Source organism: Metarhizium brunneum, chromosome 5, assembly GCF_013426205.1.
Source record: "Metarhizium brunneum chromosome 5, complete sequence".
In the NCBI taxonomy this organism is placed as follows: domain Eukaryota; kingdom Fungi; phylum Ascomycota; class Sordariomycetes; order Hypocreales; family Clavicipitaceae; genus Metarhizium; species Metarhizium brunneum.
This window is the reverse complement of record NC_089426.1, coordinates 303,003-317,208: the sequence shown is the minus strand read 5'-3', so window position 1 is coordinate 317,208 and position 14,206 is coordinate 303,003. Positions and strand designations below refer to the sequence as shown.

Below are 14,206 nucleotides of genomic sequence, written 5' to 3'. Positions count from 1 at the left end.
CACTCTGCGACAGCTTACACATGCGTTTCTGTGCTTCACAAATCCTGTCTTTCGAGATTGTCGCCTTGACTGCCTGCCCAATTTGACCATAACTCAAGTAGTCTTTGATAGCTTGTGCATTTCTGGGGCTGTGGTAAGCGCAGACATGATTGTGATATTCCATCCTAAATGTCACAATCATCACGGCTTCTGCGTGTGGCAGTTTTTACCAGCTCGTTAGCACTCGTGTGCTCGTCGGCCCAGCTATGTGTAGTTGGGTATTGCTTGGATAGATGTATGATTTGTTGCGGCAACCAACTGTGATGAGGGTGACACGGCGACGTTTTGACAGATGAATCATCAGGCGTGGCAATGGTCTGGCCTAATTGAGAATCTATTGACCCTCATGGAAGGGAAGTCTTTAGTACATCGAAAGTCCTCGATAAAATACCTACCGAACTTCATCACTAACCTGGTGAAGCAGAAAGTTGGCGCATCTCAAGAGGAAACCCCAGTCGCGTACAGGGCATCGCGACCTACTGCCAATACACAGAGACACAGTGTTTCCGCCAATGTAACTCCGTATTCTGCATAGCAGAGTTACGTCGCCCATCTATTTCTTGGCAGAAACTGTACCAGACAAGGGCATGATGGAGGCTCATCATTTGGTTGCACAAACGCCAAGGCCACAATAATGTGGTGCGCCGAATCCGGAACCTCGGTTACGATATTGGAAGTCAGGGGCCTCGAAGGCAGGGCAGCATTCATTATGTATTCCGTACATTGAGGCAACCGTTGTGCGACTTGGGCTGAATATTGTCGCGACTCGCTCGAGTTGAATAAATGCACGATCTGGTTGCATGTCCCAGAAAGAATCCGTCCGCGTTGGCACAAAAGAGCCGTTATCGTGCCTGGGCCTACTGGCTTGATCAGGGTGAAATGCCCAATTTCCCATGCATGATGCTTGTCCGAGCGAGGCGTATGCACAACGTGACGGGTCGGCCGTGTTTGTTGGCAAATAACAAAGGGTTCCGCTTTGGAATTGCTCTTAGCTCTGTGCGAAATGAGAAGCCAGCTTGAGCAGATGGAGTTGGTTGTTGGCGCGACACAAGATGCACTTGGAGGTTGGTTTAATGTCGGTCGCGGAAGGACGTCGCGATTTCACAAAGAGGGAAGCCGCGATGAGGCAGGATCCACTTGCTCTTGCACTTTGTATGGGCTGGTCTGTCCCTGACTCGTCCATGACTAAACTCGTCACCAACTCGACGAGGGCTACGACTCGAATGTAGCCGAAACTGCGGTCCCCGTGCTTCCCAAGAACAAAATCACTACGGAGTACGGAGTATTTTGCGGCTAATATCTGAGACTCAAAGTCCGCTTGCTCTACGTCTCACTAGGCCCGTCGCAATCCCGGCATGATCCATCCATGTTGGCTCAGGCACCGTCCGAGGAACCATCAATTGATCTAAACCACCCTGGCCTTGTCCACGAGCGTCGTTCAGTTGGACCTCAGCTTCGTCAACCGAGTGGTCTGGAAGGGCTGGAAAGATTTCGCTAGTCCTACTCACGAGCCGCCATCGTCACGATGGGCCTGGGATCCGGAGGCCTTGAGCCTCCCCCTAGAGACAGATAAAAACACTCGCGGGCAATTTCTCAACATTTCATACTTTTACCAGCGTTACTCTTCCATCCCATCGCCCAAAACACTGGCAAAGGACCCGAACCGTCATCACCATGGCTTCCACCAAGGTTCTTTGGCTGGCAATTTTGGTTACGAGCACAGCGAACGCCGCCAAGTGGACTATTACAAGAGTCTATATCCAGACCGTCACGCGATCCACATAGAGGAATAGGTATGCTGACAGAACTGTGGCCATTACCACATCGCACACTCACTGTACTCCCGTCACCCTGAAACCCTCCATTACTGTTACCGCCACACCAATCAAGGCCTACACGACGACAAGCAGCAGTTCCTACTATGACGGCCATGCCTACCTCATTGGCGATGGCTCAGATGATGTGGTGTATGTCCAGCGGTTTTACTCGCCGGGAGCAATCCCCGCTTCGAATCTAACAAGTTCTACGCGTGACTATAACCAGACGGATTTTACGAGCACCGATTTCTTCCAGACCATGGAGCTTACGGCACCCTCGAGTTGCCCGACACCCTTTACAGTCACAGCTAGCAGCCAGGTTTTGGTACCTGAGGAAGTGATTGACCAGGTCTCCATCAAGTCGGCAACTACGATCAGGACTACAATTGACTACGATGACACCGCATATACCTACACCTTGGTCTCTGCATTCTTGGCAAGCACTTCTCGTCCCACCGGTGCCGCTGCGACTCGCAATTACATATACATGCCCTACATTACGGACTGCAGAAATCCAACCTCAACTCCCAGACCGACAAGCGACGGCAGGGGCGGACCCAGCAATGGTGACGATAGTGGTAACAGCATCAACCAGGTTCGTCATATACCGGGGAGCTGTGCTTGGAGCAATTGTGGCAATACCCCGTACTGGGGGATAATCATCCTCACTGTCCTGCCTGCTGTTTTTCTCCTTGGGTTCTTGGAATCTTACCATTGATTTATCTGCCTCATGTCTGGCGAGGGCGCGCTCCGAGGAGGCACAATATCGTGGATCTTGCTTTTTCTCCCGTCCATCTTTCTGACCAGATATATCCCAGCCCGGAATGAGGAAGACCAGGAGCGACTGCGTGCGCAGTGGCAAGAGAAAACGTTTAGCCAGAAGTTCTCACTTTGGAGACAATAGGGCTTGCGCTATCGATATCCCATGGAGCTGCTGGGCGTCCATGCAAAGTATACATATGGAAATCCCGCACAAGGCGAAAAACTGGTCCAAGATTGGTATGGCGAGAGTGGTGACAGACCTCAGATTCCCGCAACATACATGAACCAGCATGCAGCGGGACAGATGCCAATGGCACCACCGCAAAGCCAGTCCCAGACTCCTCCGCTACCGCCACGAGCACGACTCGCGGGCCGCAATCGTAGATCTGTCAGCTCAGACTCGGTACTTCCGCCTGTGCCAGAAGAGGCAGGGCCATCATCCGCCAAAGCCAGGGGAAAAGAGGTGGAAACAGACATCAGACGTTCAAGCCGGCCCAGCGCCCAAGATTGAGGATGACATGAATGGACGCTCGACAGAGTCGGGAACACACCAAAATGACCCCAAGGACAAGGACAACGCCTGATAACGTTGAAGACTTGAAGGAAGCGGCAATTCGCCACATTCATTAAAGCGAGTTTCAGCATGAGCATTCTCCGGAAAGCAGGGACGTGTACTTGTTCCGATTAGCATAATATAATTATTAATCTTACGCTTTAAGATGAAAATATGATATTGACAAGTGCCACTTGAAACGCGGGAGACCGAAATTGGGCGCACCCAAATGCAGGAAGCTCTATCCCGGCACGGAAGACGGTAATGGCTGAGCTGCGAGCTTTACTTTTCACGGCTAGGAGATGCAGGCCCAGCTCACCGTGATCGGGACGCGGCGCGGGTACAAAATATCGCCATTCCCAACTGCAGATACAACACCGGGTCGTGTCGAGTTTATTTTGTCGACCCCGCGATAAACTCACGGTAAAACGCCACCAATGCAGACCCGTTCTGCCACGACCGTGACGATTTGCCAGGAGCGCTGGACTTCACGCTCCGCCTCCCATATTAAGCTTTACACCATGAATCGGACATTTCAAGACACCGAGCACCGTTGTGTCACCCTTTCAACGCGGTACATATATTCTCCATCGTTTGCCAGATGATCCCCCGTCCCAACTCTCAGCACTCGAAACCCATTCCTCCCATAGCATCTGTCCCCAATATGGCCATCGACCACACCAGCCTCCATGTCCCCGAGGATAAATTCCAAGCATGCCTCGAGGTGTACCTCGCGGCCCTGAAACCCCTCGGCTACGAAATTGTCTACCAGTTCGGCCCGCACGTTGTCGGGCTGGGGTCGAAAAAGGACGCGGTCAAGGACTACAAGCCGACTGACTTTTGGGTCATGGGCACAAAGGAAGCCACGGCCTCGGGGTCGCATATTGCTTTCAGGGCAGAGGGTAGGTTTCTTGGCCCACTTGACCGAAGCAGGTAGATGGTGCTGACGCGTGAGTGTAGACCGCGCGACGGTTGATGCTTTTCACGCCGCGGCCGTTGGGGCTGGCGCAAAGGATAACGGCGCGCCGGGCCCGAGACCGGATTATCATCCCAATTACTACGGGGCGTTTGTGCTGGATCCCGTTGGGAACAACATTGAGGCTGTTTGCCATTTCCCGGCCTAGGAGCATGTGTTGGTGGTGATTCGGTTGCTGGTGATTCGGTTGCTGGAGTCGGGGGCGCTGTGAGAAGGGGTGTGTGTGTTTGTTTGATCGGCTTGTTGACAAGGCTAGCTTGGACGGTAGTAAATTGAAAAGTGAGAATAATTCATGTCAGGTTCGCTCTCTGTCGAATGTTGTCGCTGCACTTGGGGTTTGAAGGGCGAATGCCATCCTGGGAATAATATAAGTTGCAAGTATAGTATAAGATTGTGTAGTCAGACAAATAGATGGAACAACTGTGTAGCTAGAGTGGAAGGAATGTTTTAATTTTCGCATTTGTTTATGTTTTTTAATATAAATGCGCTCATTTCACGAAAAACAAAGTTTTATCCATGACGAACAAGTCGGCAATCACAACCACAAGTCGCTCAGGTATGTATTCAACCCGTTTCATCAAGCCAAGATCGAAAAGCAATTACATCCTACGCAATACGGAATATGGCCACAGCAGACAATGCCTAGGATGGAGTTGTAATGGACGCCAGGCCGACGCTACCCTATAGGCAGTCAGGATAAACTTGGTGCACCACTACTACTCAGAGTATCCAAGAACCTCTCCATGGCGGCATTCGTCTCCGCGGCCCTTTCCAGATGGACCCAGTGTCCCGCATCGACATAGTGAACAGTCAGTTGCGGCGCCCACGCAGCCAGCATTTGCTCTTGTTGTTCTGCCCCGGACGGCGCGACAAGCAGCGTCGGGCGCGTCAGAAGCAGCTCTTCAAAACCCTTCTCATCGGGCGCAAACAAGTTGTCTCGCCACATGCGGTACCATCGCGTAGAGCCGGTATACCCGCCCTCTCTATGGAATGCCTCCAGGTGCAGCCGCTGCAAGTCGTGCGTGTACCATTCCCCGATGGGCACGCGTCTGTCTTCAGTCACAAACTGCCGCATCTTGTGCAGCGGGTGGAACCACTCGTTCCACGCTTGGCGGTCACGGGCAAACAGCAGGCTCATGGCCGACGCGGCGTTCTTTTCGAGCATTGCCTGCGTTTTGCCGTCGTCACGGTCGCTCAGCCAGTTGATGTAGCCCAGTAGCTCGAACCCCATGGCCCGCCTGGTCATGTCGTTGATCAAGTCGAGGTCGAAGCGGGTGCCTAGCTTTGGTGGCCCGACTGCGAGAAAGACGAGGGCGGTGAATCTGTCTGGGTGGTAGGCTGCGAGGCGGGAGAGAATCGTGCAGCCGATGTCGTGTCCGATGCCAATGGCGACTTTGATGCCGGCTGCGTCTAGTAGCTGGCAGAGTTCGTCGGCCATTGGCTTTAGGCGGTAGCTGGACGGATCTGTGGGCTTGCTGCTCTGCCCGAAGCCGAGGAGGTCGCAGGCGAGGATGCCGTAGCCAAGGGAGGCGAAGTGGTCGACTTGCCGCGTCCAGTCGGGTATATGTGATGGGAAGCCATGGAGGAAGAGAAGGGTCGGTTTGGCTGGCGTCTGGGGGCGAAGGTGAATGTACGAGTATGTGTGGCCCTTGGATGCCTCGAATGAGTTGCGGGCAGGGAGTTGGAGCGTCATTGTGCTGACATGGAGCTTATGCTACGTTGTGATGTTTTGTGACCATGGTGGGAGAGCCAAGATGCCGTTTTGAGGATGAGCAGCTAGGCTAGTGGCGGGGAGTTTTCGGACCATTTTGTGTGAAGGTGTCAGCATATCTGACGTCACGTTGTAGTTTGCACGTGTGAGAGGCTGTCATGTAAGATTGTCTGGTAGGAGGTTGCCATATACCGCTCAGCATGATGTTGTCTCCTTGGAAGACGTCTTGGAACATGCTCCATGTCGACCCTTGAGATGAGAAGGGTCATGCAGGGTTGAGGGTTAGGGTTACGAGCGGGACTATCGATACGCACTAGGCTTGCAAACAAACTGCCATGTTCAAGAAGACGGCGGCAATCAGCATACGGAGTATTGATATCGAAAGACGCTGATGACAACATTGAAGTGGTCTGGTCGTTGTGCATCATGGTGCATGCTGTGGCCACGTCTTCTTCCCCCACATCGCTCCCCTGCTCCCCTACTCGCGCCCCTGGATCAGGTTCCGGCGATAGTTTATCCGGCCCCGGCACCACATGTGCACGAAATTGAGGACAGCTTGACACTGGGCGCACATCCGTCTGCCCAATCGTCGAGTTCCTCATCCAGCTGTCGCCGTCAACATTTCATATTTCTGTTCCTATTCCTTTCTTGCTCCCCCCAATTGTCCCACGCACCGCATAATCCGCCAACATGTCCGATCAGATTCAGGAGCTTGTCGAGACCCCCAGCCAGTTTTTGAAGGATGGCGTCCAATTCATGAACAAGTGCCAGAAGCGTATGCCCCGACCCTCGCGCCGATGCCTCTCCTTTCTCGCACGCGACCACGTCTACGAATGCTAACATTGTTTCTTGACACAGCCGACAAGAAGGAGTTTGCCAAGATCTGCCAGGCCGTTGGCACCGGTTTCGTGATTATGGGTGTTGTAGGATATGTTGTCAAGCTGAGTATGCGATCCTGCCCCAACATGTCGCTGTTTCTCCCTTTCCCCCATGGCCGTACACTAACCTCCATGCGCTTGCAGTCCACATCCCCATCAACCAGATCCTCGTGGGTGGCGCATAAACAGCGCAAGGTCTTGCGATGTACGACATTTTAATTCATCATGAGCGATCTATTTCGGCGAATTGGCGGTGGGAAATAACCGACGGAGTGGAAGGAGCAAGGAAGCAATAAAAAAAAGAGCGCCCTGAACCTGTGTGGACATTGATAATAGCATCTGCGGTAATGGGAGGGCATATGAATGCTGTTCCTCTGGAGCGTCGCAATGCGGGTTCTCTTTATGGCTACTGCCCATGTACTGATAGTTCCCCATGTTGGGATTGAAGAAAATGATACACATTGTCCAAGCCAGAACTTTGGTCCACGTCGGTTTCTGTTCCACTGCCTGATTAGCGCGCCTTGAATGCCGGTGACTGAGAACCCATTCGTATTATATGTCTGGACTGCTTGTGTGTTGGCAGCAATTGGATTTCGTGCACGGTCTGTCCTGGATGAGCAAACCTCGCTGGCATTCTTTTGTTGCCATCTTGTTATGATTTTTAATACCTCCGCTGAGCACGATCCGGCTGCGTTGGGTATTCTCAGAAAAGCGAAGCAGACACCAAGGTAATCTTGGGGTCCTATGAGAAAAGGCATCATTCGGCTGTGGTCTGCTGTCATGGCCAAATGACTCTTTTATGGGGGGCTTGTCGCGGTGGCACAAGTCTAATTGGCTCCTTTGTCGAGGAATATTGATGATGCATCTCAAGCATGTGGGCGACCTGATTTGTCGCTTTGAATACCTGCTCACCTGTGGCTCTTCTGTCGGCCAAGATGTCTGTACAATTGCGGCCTAAATACCGTTGTCGTATGAGCGTGTGTTCAGAGGGCGAATCTTCATGTTGTAGATAGAGGGCGTGTTTTCTGAAAAGTCGAGGCTACAACATGTGCGGGGCATCAGCCATACAGTTTGCTTAAACATCTTCGCGTCCGCGACATCGCCAGCGTCAAATTCCTCGAATACATTTCGTCATTCCCTTTATTTGCATGTAAATCACCTTCTCTGGCAATGATGATGAATACTTCATGGCGTCTTGGCTATGCTTCTCACTCGGCGCTCCTGACGAGGCCGATGCGCTTCTTCTCCACCTCACGACCTCAGAGTCTGAAGATCAATGCCGATAGACTCAACGAAACTCTTCACTACACGTGTCAATGGGGAGCGGCTAACAGATATGGAGAGTAAGTCGACTTTCGCTCCCGAGATACAAATACCATTTCGTCACGCTCATGACATTTTTCCAACACTCACAGTGGCCCCAACGATACCGGCATGTCGCGGCTTGCCCTGTCTGATGATGATGCCCGCGTCAGGCAATGGTTTGCCCAAGAGACTGCCAAGCTGGATTGCCAATTGACCGTCGATAAGATGGGAAACCAATTCGCCAAGAGGGCGGGATCATCCAAAACTGGCGCCCCGATGATTGCAATGGGAAGCCATCTGGACACCCAGCCGCGTGGCGGTCGGTACGACGGGATTTTGGGCGTCCTCGCTGCCGTCGAGGTGCTCAGGACTTTGAAAGACGTCGGCTACACGACAAATTACGACGTTGGCGCGATTAATTGGACAAAGTATCTTTCCACTGCCGTCGATCGAAACTGACGAGCTGTTCGCTAACCATGGACAGCGAGGAGGGTGCCAGATTTCCCAATTCCATGGTGTCATCCGGAGTCTGGGCGGGCAAGATCCCCATCGAGAAGGCGTGGAGCTTGGCCGACATCTTTGATCCATCTGCCACCATGCACTCGGAACTTGTGCGGCATGGCTACGTCGGGAGCGTCGAGTGCTCAAGTGACCCGGAAACGGGATATCCGCTCACAGCCCACTTTGAGCTACACATTGAGCAGGGACCTATCCTAGAACGAACTGGTAAAAGAATCGGGGTTGTGCAGGGAGCGCAGGCGTACAAGTGGTTGACCGTGTCTGTGACCGGCCGAGATGCCCATACGGGAACGACGCCGTTGGATATGCGGAGCGACCCGTTGTTGGCCACGGCGAAAATGATTGCTTCTTCCAATGCTATTGCAAAGAAGCACGGTGCGCTGGCGTCCACGGGCGTGGTGAAGATTCCGCCAAACTCATCCACCAACACGATTGCTTCGACCGCCACCTTCTCCCTGGACATCCGCCACCCAGAGGATCATGTAGTCGCCCAGGTGCTCGAGGAGTGTCTTGCATCGTTTGATTCCATCAGCAAGGAGGATGGCAAGGGTGTCAAGTTCAAGTGGTCGCTTGATACGGACTCGGAAGCCACAAAATTCGACAGGGACTGCATCAAGGCTGTTGAAATGGCGGCTAATGACATCGTCGGGCCCGACGGATGGAGTCCGTTGACAAGCGGAGCCGGACACGACAGCGTGTATACGAGCAAAAAGGTTCCCACGACCATGATATTTGTTCCTTGCAAAGATGGCGTGAGCCATCATCCTGAGGAATATTGCAGTCCTGAAGATTGGTACGTTTTTTTTTCTTGTTATGCAGGGACATGCGATCGGTTGCTGACTGGCGTGCAGTGCCATCGGAGCTCAAGCGTTGTTGCAGGCAGTGATCAATTATGACAAGATGCTGGTGTCTGGGAATCATTGATCTTGCATGAGGAGTCAACACTCTCGTGTTCTAGAGAGTAATTTTTTGCGATTTGCATCATGTGTAGATGTTCCAACACCAAGGCCAGTGCCTGTTTTGCGTCAATGCAGACTCTTGCATGATAATTCTAGCTGCTGGGCCACAAAACTTGACTCTAGATGGGGGTGAAGTCTCAGGCAGCTAGCTGGCAGTGACTTCTTTACCTAAAAGCTAGTTGAACGATTCAGGAACATGATATATTAGCGACCTGCATTAACGAGTATTGGAAACATCTGCCGACCCCCCTTTCTCTGCCCACGAAACGTCGTTATGGATCGGTTGTAGTGGGGAATCATGTTCATGCATTAGCTAACTGCATGAACTTGTCCTTGGTCTTCTTTATATATTTACTAGGTATGCTGTATTAATGCGTTGATATGTAGGGAATAATCGCATGACAACTCGACCCCCTTTCCTATGTACTGCGGATTTATACCTTACAGCATATAGTTTCAGATAGATGTCGTTTACCTAGTTGGAATATAAATAGTGCTATTTCCTCTGTATTAGTTTTGGGCTGGAGAAATAACTTCACACGCGTATTGCCAATACTCTACCACACTGAGCTCTCACAACCACCTTCTTATTACTTGCTCCGGTTTCGCACCCCACCTATCAACAATGAAGTACTCTTTTATTGTTGCTGCTACTGGCTTTGCGCTGAGCCTGGCCGCTGAACTACAGCCCTGGAAATCGGGGCCCGGCGGCACCGAACAAGAATGCAAAAAACTGAGCCTTCAAAAGGCGAGGGAATGCTTTGACAGTCACGAGGCTCGACCAGATACCGAGCCGAAGCTTCCGTGGCAAGACGGAGAATGGAAAGCCAACCCCAGACAGTTCAAGCTCTGCAACGACACGCACCCTAATCCCAATTTTAAGTTTCGACCTATCTTGGAACAATTTTGCGGCACTGAGATTTACTGCAATCTCTTTGATCAGGATAAAACACGGGTTGATGGACTATTCAAGAGTACAGAGCACTGCCGTCAGTCTCATGAGGCCGCGCCATAGGCTTTGTGAGACATATGTGTCTTGAGCCGTACAGACTGAGGTGTTCAATGCACCAGAGGCCGCACCGCGGCAGGGAACGTGGACGGAATCCTTGTGCGCTGGACCTTGCAGCATAGTTCAAACCAGTTCAAACCTTGTCGATGAAGAAGGCCCGGTTAGATGACTCGTATTTTAATCTAGGACACGCACTCGTTGACAGAGAAGAGAAATAGAAAACTACATACAGACTGCTCTAATAGTCTCCAAAGTATACACGGCTGAAATAACTTTAAATAACTAGGGGAAGATAGCAAAGATTTAGGTTAATACCTTTGTTGTAAGAAAGTGCTTTCTTTGCACTATGGACCACGTATCGGCTGGCCACGATTCTTGCGCTGTCCCTTTTTAATATACGCTACATACCTAATTATACTTGTGAAGCCTAAATTCTATGCCTCAGACGTGCTTCTCGATGCTGGATGTGATTTCGGACGAAATCCTCCGGGGAAGCCGGTGGTGATGTGAATCCTTCGCAACTGACTGAACTGGATGTGTCGCAGCGTATGTAAACTTGCTTTCCTTCTTCTTGATAGTAAATAGCATGGGGGGTAGTCAGTCTAATCAACCCGCTAGAGGCCTTTCTCAAATCAGAACAATTGGACTTTATACCTATCATGTAGGGGTCCTCGCACTAGACTGAGATGGATTTCTCAATAGCTCATACAGGATTATGTAGTTTGAAAGAAACCAAGTACATCGGCGTCAGTGAAGAAGTGCCTGACAATATGCAAACTCGCCCGTCAGCAATGGAGCAGAACAGCTCGGCAGGCGGTTTATTGGCGGGGTTGCTGCCCAAGATGCTCTCGCGACGGCACATCACGGTCCTTGAAAGCAATGAGTACTTGCAACAGTGTAATCAAGTCAGAGGCGTGAGATTGGCAGAGCCCTGTTATCTGTCTTGATAACCGGGGACTGGAAGAAAACCCCCTTTGTACAGGGTTGGTTGCATCAGCACTTTCTGAGCTGCCTCGCCTAGGAACAGAGAAGCAGAAAGGGCAGAATAAAGGGATGAGGTAAAGTCAGATTACATGAGCTACATTTGCTGGTATGGAGGGGAGATCTTGTCGCAGAATCCGCAAAATCTCGGCCGTCGTTGCGAACGTGTCAAATTCTCTCCCCAGTGCGTGGTCGACTGCCTGCCGCTGGTGAGGGTGCAAAGAGCCTGCTATGGCCACCTTTATTCGGGGGGTTGAAAAGAGCGCTTTTGCGGTAACGGAGCGTTGTACCCGTAACTGTGCTAGCTTTGTACGATAACACCGTATTGAGGGTTCCAAGACCGAGGTCTCGCAGGCCTGGGTTCGAAGCCTCAAACTGCGGCATCCAGAGTTGCAGTGCAAGAAATCCAAGATCAAAAAAGCCATTCGCGCTGGTGTAGAACTCAATGCCTATAGCTTAGATACTTGATATCAGGAAGTTGAAATGCTCGTCAAGGAATTGGGCATTCATCCGGCTCATCTTTGGAATTTTGATGAAACGCCTCTCTAACATGGTTAGGCTAATAACAGATTGAGGATGTTTTCGACGCAGATGAAGAAAAACACTCGGCCTGTCACCTTCCAACCGGAGAAGATAATGGTAAGGGTTCATGAGGAAGGCAATAAAGAGGCACTAAAGAAAATAAGGTGAGCAGAAAGACGTCTTCCGTCGCCTTTGAAAAGAAGCAGCAGATGAGAAAAAAAAGTTGCGAGGCCCCGGATTCCTCATCTTGATGGGCAGGCGGCAGCGGTGGAGCTGAGTGTCTTAAGGCAATAGAAGATGACGTTCTTTTTAAGGAAACTTGCAACAGGGCAACTCCAGAGGAGGAAAAAGAGGCTATCAGGAACTTGCAGGAGATATGGAATAAAGCTACTGATGAAAAACGCTCCCTGATGTCAGCAGCAGCGCCAGAAACGGCCCTCCAAGCCATATCGGAAGTTGAGGAGTGTTCGGCAGCGAAGGAAGCAGCAAAGGCAGCAAAAAGATCCGATGCCAGGCAGATGCCGAGGCCGAAAGCACAGACAATATGGATACCGGGCCTGCAGACTATATCTCAAATACCACATCTATTTTTACCGTGAGCCGGCCTGAGCCGGCCTGAGCCAACCTAAGTAAGCCTGAGTAAGCATGAGTAAGCCTGGGCATCCCCTGAGCTTGTGAAACAGGAGTCTGGTGGGAGGAGGGCCATACATGGCTGTTTCACTGACTCAATTCGTTCATGGGGACGGAGCCGTTTGTTGCTGTAGGCTAAGCGGGAGCTTGCTCTCACATGATGTCCCGAAATAGCTTTGTACCCGACTGTTACTAAAGCGGCCAGTTTAAAATGCATGAGTGCGGTGCAAAGGGAACCGTCGTGGGTACATGTAAGTACATATTCCCCATTCACACAGACGTTGATCCATTCAGTGTGCCATGAAGGCTGCATCGTGCCAAGTCTCTTTTGCCCACCCGATAGCGCTTGGCCTTTTGTTGCAACTTTTATTATTCACCGCAATAAATGCAAATTGGTCCGGCAGGGGAGAAGAATGTCAGGTGGTCCTGGTTAAATGTTTTCCTGGGAATTGCTACACGGGCCTGAGCCTGAAACTTTGGTTACACGGTCATGACTCTTACACGGGTTCTCTTACACAGACCTGATTTTTACCACATCTGATTGAACCTCCGTTGTGTAGCCCATCCCGTATACTGCTGTGTCTAACCCAACATTGACGTACCTGATCTTCCCCCCTGGCAATTTGCATGTAGACCTTGAAGCGTCTGGTTCTTAGCACCGCGAAGACAATATGCCGATGTGTGTTGCTGCGGTTGGGACCAAATATCGCAGGGCCAGGAGTCCGTGGGAACTTGACGAGAATTAAGGGAGGATACAGGTTGTATTGTGTATTGTTAGGCAATAATATTACTTACTAGAGCCTCAATTATTCGCATCATATTACACCCATCTCGTTCTCCTTGGTAAATTTTATCATGGTTATGACGTACAAGATGATATAGATCGCAAACGGGCTTCCCGAAAAGTAGTGACAGGATCAATTGCGCCCGCAATGGTGAGCCATGAGCCTGTAGTAGACGAGGTTATGCGGCTAGGGGCTCAAGTTAGGGTAGCCAGTTACACTACCTTTGATGCCAAGCACCAGACCCGTTGGTAAATAAAGGTTAAAATCAGGCCCGTAGCAATTCCCGATTAGAATGCTATCGAGTGTCCGAGGCTGTCTGGTGACATTGTAATTCGCCCAGCCATAGCCTACATCGATTCCGAATACTGCTCAGCAGGGACGCAACCTGTTCGGCTCGGACAGTAATATCGGCAGTTGGAATAGAAGAGGAACACGGCAGACCATCAATTGTGACCCCTGTCGGAAACGCCAAGGTGTTTTGGGCTTCATTTGTCCCATCGAGCGTAGGGGTCTGGTAGGCTATGGTCGATGGGAGCCGCAGAGCTGACGTCACCGACATGAAGCCAAGATTGAATGGTAGGCCTCGTCTGGCGCACCTGCTTTCACTACTAGGCCACGTGTCGACTCTTGCCATGGGGTGTATGCATACATGGAACGATATGAGGTATCGGATAAGGATATCGACAGGGATTAAAGCCTGGGAGGATGTGCATGAAACGGGCTGGATAAGAGAGCAGGAAAACACATAATACACATACAC

General features: G+C 51.1%; 7 protein-coding genes across 7 annotated transcripts; 6 read left to right on the top strand and 1 right to left on the bottom strand.

Annotated features, from left to right (window-relative positions):
• Nucleotides 1–1,713: 1,713 nt before the first annotated feature.
• On the top strand, nucleotides 1,714–2,574 carry G6M90_00g081760 (uncharacterized protein; the record flags this gene model as incomplete). The annotated part of the gene is made up of 2 exons (XM_014687925.2): nucleotides 1,714–1,775; nucleotides 1,833–2,574. The coding sequence occupies 2 exons, from the start codon at nucleotides 1,714–1,716 to the stop codon at nucleotides 2,572–2,574; spliced, it is 804 nt and encodes a 267-aa protein (XP_014543411.2).
• A 334-nt stretch (nucleotides 2,575–2,908) lies between these two features.
• Nucleotides 2,909–3,202, top strand: G6M90_00g081750 (uncharacterized protein; the record flags this gene model as incomplete). Its single annotated transcript, XM_066131183.1, has 1 exon — nucleotides 2,909–3,202. One exon carries the CDS (start codon nucleotides 2,909–2,911, stop codon nucleotides 3,200–3,202), a length of 294 nt encoding a protein of 97 aa, XP_065987433.1.
• A 633-nt stretch (nucleotides 3,203–3,835) lies between these two features.
• G6M90_00g081740 (uncharacterized protein) lies at nucleotides 3,836–4,295 on the top strand (the record flags this gene model as incomplete). The annotated part of the gene is made up of 2 exons (XM_014687924.1): nucleotides 3,836–4,073; nucleotides 4,132–4,295. The coding sequence occupies 2 exons, from the start codon at nucleotides 3,836–3,838 to the stop codon at nucleotides 4,293–4,295; spliced, it is 402 nt and encodes a 133-aa protein (XP_014543410.1).
• A 543-nt stretch (nucleotides 4,296–4,838) lies between these two features.
• On the bottom strand, nucleotides 4,839–5,840 carry EPHX2_1 (Bifunctional epoxide hydrolase 2; the record flags this gene model as incomplete). Its single annotated transcript, XM_014687923.1, has 1 exon — nucleotides 4,839–5,840. One exon carries the CDS (start codon nucleotides 5,838–5,840, stop codon nucleotides 4,839–4,841), a length of 1,002 nt encoding a protein of 333 aa, XP_014543409.1.
• Nucleotides 5,841–6,548: 708 nt separating this feature from the next.
• G6M90_00g081720 (uncharacterized protein) lies at nucleotides 6,549–6,921 on the top strand (the record flags this gene model as incomplete). Its single annotated transcript, XM_014687922.1, has 3 exons — nucleotides 6,549–6,633; nucleotides 6,717–6,803; nucleotides 6,881–6,921. The coding sequence occupies 3 exons, from the start codon at nucleotides 6,549–6,551 to the stop codon at nucleotides 6,919–6,921; spliced, it is 213 nt and encodes a 70-aa protein (XP_014543408.1).
• Nucleotides 6,922–7,906: 985 nt separating this feature from the next.
• On the top strand, nucleotides 7,907–9,484 carry hyuC (N-carbamoyl-L-amino-acid hydrolase; the record flags this gene model as incomplete). Its single annotated transcript, XM_014687921.1, has 4 exons — nucleotides 7,907–8,079; nucleotides 8,152–8,469; nucleotides 8,526–9,353; nucleotides 9,412–9,484. 4 exons carry the CDS (start codon nucleotides 7,907–7,909, stop codon nucleotides 9,482–9,484), a joined length of 1,392 nt encoding a protein of 463 aa, XP_014543407.1.
• Nucleotides 9,485–10,144: 660 nt separating this feature from the next.
• G6M90_00g081700 (uncharacterized protein) lies at nucleotides 10,145–10,534 on the top strand (the record flags this gene model as incomplete). The annotated part of the gene is made up of 1 exon (XM_014687920.1): nucleotides 10,145–10,534. The coding sequence occupies one exon, from the start codon at nucleotides 10,145–10,147 to the stop codon at nucleotides 10,532–10,534; it is 390 nt and encodes a 129-aa protein (XP_014543406.1).
• Between the last annotated feature and the right edge of the window lie 3,672 nt (nucleotides 10,535–14,206).